The 7654-nt window shown below is 38.2% G+C and overlaps 1 protein-coding gene across 1 annotated transcript; it reads left to right on the plus strand.

The window, feature by feature from the left end:
• Positions 1 to 3355: 3355 nt before the first annotated feature.
• On the plus strand, positions 3356 to 7397 carry LOC132029612 (IQ domain-containing protein IQM1-like). The gene is made up of 9 exons (XM_059418894.1): positions 3356 to 3669; positions 4361 to 4828; positions 4917 to 5031; positions 5122 to 5187; positions 5506 to 5594; positions 5685 to 5772; positions 5920 to 6150; positions 6239 to 6340; positions 6628 to 7397. The coding sequence occupies exons 2-9, from the start codon at positions 4395 to 4397 to the stop codon at positions 7084 to 7086; spliced, it is 1584 nt and encodes a 527-aa protein (XP_059274877.1). The 5' UTR covers positions 3356 to 3669; positions 4361 to 4394; the 3' UTR covers positions 7087 to 7397.
• The last annotated feature ends 257 nt before the right edge of the window (positions 7398 to 7654 follow it).

Here is a 7654-nt window from a genome sequence, read left to right on the forward strand (position 1 = left end):
TTATAGTGCGCATTAAAATGGTGCGCAATACAAATCGTATTAAAACGGTCAAATAATGCAGCAACGTATTGTCAAATCAAGCCTTTGTGCGTGAAAGCTTGTACTTTTAGGGTTTCGTTTTAATTTTTTGCACTTTCACGCACAGATTTTGTGCGTGAAAGGGTGTACTTTAATTTTTTGCACTTTCACGCACAAATTTTGTGCGTGAAAGGGTGTGCTTTTAATTTTTTGCACTTTCACACACAGATTTTGTGCAACCATGACCACTGTCGGAGTGGGGCACCGGAACACGCTCATAAGACGCTCAAAGTCATGTGTTCGTCTCATACCAAACTTGGGGGCCTCCTCGGGCGGTGCTCTCATAGCGCATCGTCCGAACGGTCAGTACTGCATATGTTTGCAAATATTAACAATTGAATAAATTTGTAAAGTAGTACATAAGACGATGGTTTAAGTTTAAGACTAATAAAACTTACCGAAGTCCCGCCTCGTACGCTTAATCGCGAGAGTAACATATCCCAAGCCATCCGGACGACGCCAGAGGGTTGCCAATAATGATGCGAGTGACCGCGCATATGCCACTCCATGTACACATGGATGGGAGTGTTATGTCCGACCACCGCTAGGCTCGCCATCCTCACATCCCGACTCGGACGCCGTCGCATATGGAGTCGCCGCATCATCGACGCCCGCACGCTCGTCCCTCGCGGTGGTCGTGCTCAACCGTAGCCACGGGTATATTCTCGTACATACCCAAACCGCCGTAACACGCGGTCGGGCGCGTGATACTCAACGATATCCATATGTATCAATGGACACTGCGACATCCACACGTGCCGACCAGCCCTACAAAACGCCGTGGCGGCCATCCAAAATATGATCATACGGCGTCCATATAAAACTCGTAAAAAGAATTGAACTAGTTAACAATAAAAGACTAAAATAGTAGCTATGTGGTCTAGCGTGTGGATCCAAAATATGAACAGTCCGCGCCGTCATGCGGTCTAGCCCGATCTAAACGGAGAAGGCGCGGTGCGTCTCCACGCGCGCGTACGCCCGCGACCATCTCCGCGCGTATGGCATCGACACGGTAAGATAGTCGGCGGGAGGGCAGGCCGGCATGGCCGAAAGGTCTCAACCTAGTCCACACCCATATATATATAGTCATTTAAAAAATATTTTATCGTCGTTTTAAAAAAATATATTTTGTGTTTAATTACACACGCTTAAATATATTAAAGGAGCGAGCAAAATGCGGGGAACCCTCGTGATAGAACATTTAATCCTCGATTTAAGACCCCAACTATAATATCCTATCTCGGCGAGATCGTCGATATACCGAAGATACCTCAAGCTCATATGCGAACTCGAAGTGTTCGGGAACAGGATGGCCCCGAATATGACGAGTAGGTATAGACGCACACGTCGGTCAACATCAGCCTGAGGCGTGTCCTCTCCAATCGGATGCTGCATGTCTGTGAGGCGCAAGTGAGCGTAAAGGGCCGACAATAAAAGCCGACTCTGGCCGGAAATATGACCATCCAGAGCCGCGAAACCGGTGAGCCTAGTCAACTCATCCCGGTAAGGCGGCGACAGTGAGGCTCCTTAATATACAATGGGCGTCCATCAACCTGTAGCCCATAAATGACCTCCACATCCTGAAGGGTAATGGTAGCCTCACCGGTGCGGAGATGAAATGTGTGCGTCTCCGATCGCCACCTCTCAATCAATGCCGTCACTAGCGACCTATCGTGCTGTACCCGACCAACTTCGACGCACCGGTAGATACCGCCCCGACGTAGTATATCCAGGACACGAGGATGTGGTGGGCGACTAAGATCTCCCATGCCGAGTCCCCTAATCGGGTACGGACCGAGACTCGGCCGCAGGTCGGATGTCCATATATGTTACGACCTATGCTTGGGTCGAAGATACGAACTCTCGGTCGAAAGGCCCGGATCAAGAGGGTGGTGATCCATCTGTTTTACGCATTTTAAATCAATCATTGACAAGTAGTATTAGTTATGTAATCTTTTATCGAAAATTTTATTAATGATTGTGGTGACCCATCTGTTTTACGTATTTTAAATCAATCATTAACAAGTAATATTAGTTATGTAATCTTTTATCGAAAATTTTATTAAGGATTATGGTGACCCATCTGTTTTACGTATTTTAAATCAATCATTAACAAGTAATATTAGTTATGTAATCTTTTATCAAAAATTTTATTAAGGATTGTGGTGACCCATCTGTTTTACGTATTTTAAATAAATCATTAACAAGTAATATTAATTATGTAATCTTTTATAGAAAATTATATTAAGGGTTTTCAATCCTAAGCTACGGGTTATGAATCCTAAACTAAGGGTTTTCAATCCTAAAATATAAAGATAAGTCAAATAATTAACAATTAGTTAGCATACAATTAGTATAAATAATTAATAAATAAACAATTAACTAACTAATCAAATAATTAACAAGTTATTATCATATATTTAATAAATAAACAATTAAGTAACTAATCAAAAAATTAATAAATTATTATCGTATATTTAACAAATAAACAATTAATTAACTAATGAAACAATTAAGAAATTATTAACAAATAAACAATTGGCTTAACAAAAACTAAATAAATAATTAGCTAGTCTAACAATTGAAATAGCTAGTCTTAATAAATACTTAAGTCGCTAATCGAACAATTAACAAATACTAAATAAATAAGCAATAAATAATTAACTAATTAACAATAGATAAACAAATAAAAAAGAAAAAGAAAAAATGGGCAGTCCCAACAGTGCATACGAACTGCCCAAAAACGCACAAAAAAATGCGCAAAACGAGTAATCCACCACAGTTACACAATGACCATGGTTAGGGTAATAATATATTTAACAATGTAATAGAAAATTCGTAGTGAAATACCTAGACTGGAGCTTTTTTTGAGTTTTTGAAATGTGTTCTACGCCGCTCTATTTCGAAATCCAACCTTAGAAACTTGTTCCTACATTTCAATATACCAAGAATATTGAGTTTTGGATTGAAAAACAACACGAAAATAGCGTTTTGAGGGGGTTGGAGACCACTGATTCGGGTTTAATGGCGGGTGGGGGTACAGATCGGGTCTGTGGTGGGGAAGGAGGGGTCACTTTTTGTTGACCCCATTCACGCACGAAATTTGCGCATGAAAGGCCCAAAGTGCATTTTTGCAATTTGGTCCTTTCACGCACGAAATCTACTAATGTTTTTTTTTTTTTTGTGCTAGTTTAATTCAACTTTTTATTTTTTGTGCTACAAAAGTCGCGGATTCTTGTTTGTTTATGCAGAGTTTCCTAGATCCAAGTGAAAATCTAAGAAATATTCCACGAGTCTCAATTCCCTGCTTCTACAACATTTCCCCTTACCTTCAATGAAAGTCTTTGCAAAACTTATTTTCTGCAGCAGGAGTGTAGGACCCTATGGATAGCAAAACCACCTACTTTTTCTACTGCACAACTTTGAATATTCAACAACTCCTACTATAAATATGTGACTACTAACAAGTCAAGACCCATGCACATTATTTTCTTGGTTATCTCTTATCCCTTCAACTAAAAATCCTTATTTTTTATTAGAGAGCAAAAAAGAAAGGAAAGAATTCAAGGGTCTGCTTTTTCTTTTTTCAAGGTGAGATATTGATACAATAATGGATTCTGAATCATTTTTATGGCTTTTCTTCCATTTGGGGTTGCAAACTTTTGTTTCTTGCTATATAAAAAGTTGTTTCTTTACTGTCCTTTGTTCTTGGTGGTTGGATAGAGTTTGTAGGTTTAGTGTTGATTTCTTCAGCTGTTGTGTTACTTAAGTCTTACATAAGTCAAGCAGATGATAGTGTATGTTTTGCAACCTTGCATATTTCATCAATTTGAAAAATAGAGGTGTTAGTTTTTGATTCATTGATAATTGTTATTTTTGAGTTGTTTGCGATATTAAGATGGAGGAGAAGACATGATGATTTTCTCACTATTCCTTCTCTAGTTTTAGAATTTCCTTGAATTATTGGAGTAACAATTATGCTCAAAATCAAGATTCGTTTTCTCATACTATTACTGGATAAGATAAAGATTATTTTTTCCTGTAAGGGTGTGTGTGTGTGGGGGGGGGGGGGGGTGTTGCAAGACATGTTGATTTTCCAACTGTCCCTTGTCTAGTTACAAATTTGCTTGAATTAGACCAAATATGTTCATATTTTTCTTTTGCTTTTTATGCTATTGCTGGAAAAATAAAGTTTTGCTCTTTTCTTTGTGGGGTTGGGGGAAAAGATGGTGTTGTATTTGCTATCTAAATTTGTAACAAAATCAATGTTTTCTGTTAGCAGGGTTTATTTGCTCTAATTGCTGCTTGTCCGGTGAATGGGACTCTCTCTTTCAATACTCTTATCGGCATGGAATGAAATTCTAAGGCATAGTTATCTTATATTTCCGGACACCATGGGAAGAGCTATTGTCAGATCAGTTAGCATTGAGAGGAAAAATGGAGAATTATCTTTGAGGACACTCAGTTTCAAAGAAAAAGATGGTAAGAATGTTAAGAAGTCCGATTACTCAGAAGAAAGTGTAAAACATGAGAAACAAAAGCTTAAAAATTTTGCTCCAACAACTAGTCTGGTTGTTGACAATGAAAAAATGGAATTACCAAGAATCTCCATACCGGAGCCTTTTGTGTTCTGTTCTCCTAGACCTGTTACCGAACTTGATGCTGCTGCAACTAAGCTCCAGACAGTGTACAAGAGTTATAGGACAAGAAGGAACCTTGCAGATTGTGCTGTTGTTGTTGAAGAGCTCTGGTTTGTTCTTCTAACCGCCTTTTCTGTCATGTAAAATCAGTTATGTTTGTAGTCTTGGTTTCTAATCTTGTCCTTCTTACGGTTTTAGGTGGAAGGCCTTGGATTCTGCAGCTTTAAAGCAGAGTTCTATATCATTTTTTGATGTCAATAAACATGAAGCCCCCGTGTCAAGGTGGTCACGTGCCAGAACAAGGGCTGCTAAGGTATGTTAACGAGAGCCAACTATAGGTCCAAGTTACTGCAAGATTGTCCGGAAAAAAATTATTGAGCAAAATCATGTTTGTGGTTTACAGGTAGGCAAAGGTTTGTTGAAGGATGAAAAGGCTCAAAAACTAGCTCTACAACATTGGCTAGAAGCGGTAAGACCTTGTTGCTATATGATCTTTCATGTATATCAATTTTATGAAGTCTTAAAACATCTACTAGAGCACTTATTCATATCCACAAAGTCTAGTTTTTAAAAGATCTGATACATTGTATGGTCAAGATTTGGAGGGAATTTTATGCTGCTTTTTTTTTTGTCTAATTGCTTTTTTTTTGTCTAATAACAATGAACAAACCGTGGTAGATTTATCGGAGAGATTAGCTCTAAACTAATTGTTCTTGATCTCAAGAAATTAGCTCTAAACTAATTGCTTAGGACAAGGCTTTTTAATTTGCTCTTTTGTTAACTGCAGATTGACCCACGTCATCGTTATGGACACAACTTACACTTCTACTATGATGTATGGTCCAACAGCAAAAGCATCCAACCTTTCTTCTATTGGTAAGATCATCTGCCCGAAGCACAAGTAGTTTACATTTAATTAGTGTGTCAAGTTTACACTTACATGATATGCCTGCTTCATCATTGAAGGTTGGATGTGGGTGATGGCAAAGAACTAAATCTTGAGAGTTGCCAGAGAGCTGATTTACAACGTCAATGCATCAAGTATTTAGGACCCGTAAGTCCAATATAATCCATCTGATATCTACTAACTGCTTTGTAATTACAACAACAACAACAACAACCCAGTGAAATCCTACAACGTGGGGTCTGGGGAGCTTTGTAATTATTGGGGGTAATTATTTTTCATGTTTTTTTATTGCAGAAAGAAAGGGAAGCCTATGAAGTAGTTGTGGAGGATGGCAATTTGGTATATAAGCAAAGCGGAATGCTCCTGCATACGACAGAAGGATCGAAGTGGATTTTCGTTCTTAGTACTTCAAGAGTTCTTTATGTTGGAATGAAAAAGAAGGGTGTTTTCCAACACTCTAGTTTTCTATCTGGTGGTGCTACTACAGCAGCTGGTAGATTGGTTGTTCAGGATGGGATTCTTGAGGTATACTTCACAAAATCACACAAGCATGTACACGTATATCATTTTCTTTGATTCATTTCATTGATTTTAGTCCCATTTTACCCTGCAGGCAATTTGGCCATACAGCGGTCACTATCTTCCTACCGAAGATAATTTCAAGGAATTCATCAATTTCCTTGAGGAACACCATGTAGATTTGGCTAACGTTAAGGTAACTATCCTACCTGTATTGATGGGCTTTTTTCATTTTTGGCCCATCGGCCGATATTAATTACGGGTGCTAGCCAAAATATACAAAACCTATACACTGATTATGTATAAAATATGTATATTTTTTGTATATTTTTACTTATAGACAAAACCTATACATTTGCTGGCTATTATTCTTTCGAACGGTCCAAAAATGTAATTAGTCCCTATATTAATGTCCAGTGTAGTGCCAATTTTGCAAGTAGTAGTACTGATGCTAATGGCCAATTTATTCACTTTTACTTGCAGAAATGTGCAATAGATGATGATAGACCTTCATCTAAAGTTCTCCATGAGGTGTCTAACAAAGATATGGAGGAAACTTTATCTCAAAATTGTGATGCAGACATAGCTAAGGACGATGGCCCGGTCATTGATGTGTCGAAAACAACTGCTCATGAAGTAAATTCTACGCCTACTAGCAAAGACCAGAGAGAAGAAACACCAGTTTTTGACTCGTCCAAACGTTTATCTTGCAAGTGGACAAGTGGAGTTGGTGCCCGTATTGGCTGTGTGAGAGACTATCCAATGGATCTTCAATCTCAGGCTCTTGAAACAGTAAATCTATCTCCAAGGGTTAACTTGTCTCAGCCCAAGAACTATTATCCAATCCCTTCACCACGGCCGAGCCCAAAAATGCGCGTATCGCCTAGGCTTGCATACATGGGAATTCCAAGTCCAAGAGTTTCTGTTAATACTACATTGTGAATTCACAGGAAAAAGGTGAATGATTTATTCACTGATTCTATTGACCCTGCAAAGTTCTTTTAGGTAGCTCTTAGTGTTAGTTAGGGTAGTTAATGTGCATTCTTTGGTTCCTTAATTCCTTGTTGTACCTAATAATATTAAGTTCTTTTTAGGGCTTTTACTGTTACTTATGGGGTTGTAGCTGCAGTCTTTGGTTCCTTAATTCTGTAAAAATTTGGTGGGTTAGCCACTTTTTGTATTCAAAGTTTAGCCGCCGTTTGTAATTGAGAAATAATCACCTTTCAGAGTGGAAATAAAATTTGGATAAAATACCCCCAGTTAAATCATAAAAAACCTCCAACACATTGTGTTGGAGTTTGAGAACTCCCTTTATGTGAAACTTTCGTACAGTGTGATTAATTCGATACTTTTAGAAGTTAATTCCAACACACTGTTGGAGTTCAAAAACTATTCAAACTTTTACAAGTGAAACTCAAGTATACTGTGCTGGAATTTAATATTTCATTAGTCAAATTAAGATAATTATAAAGTTCACTTTTTGTAACTCCATCCGTCCAGTTAACTTACG

The sequence above is a fragment of the Lycium ferocissimum genome, chromosome 9 (genome assembly GCF_029784015.1).
Source record: "Lycium ferocissimum isolate CSIRO_LF1 chromosome 9, AGI_CSIRO_Lferr_CH_V1, whole genome shotgun sequence".
NCBI classification, from domain to species: Eukaryota; Viridiplantae; Streptophyta; class Magnoliopsida; order Solanales; family Solanaceae; genus Lycium; species Lycium ferocissimum.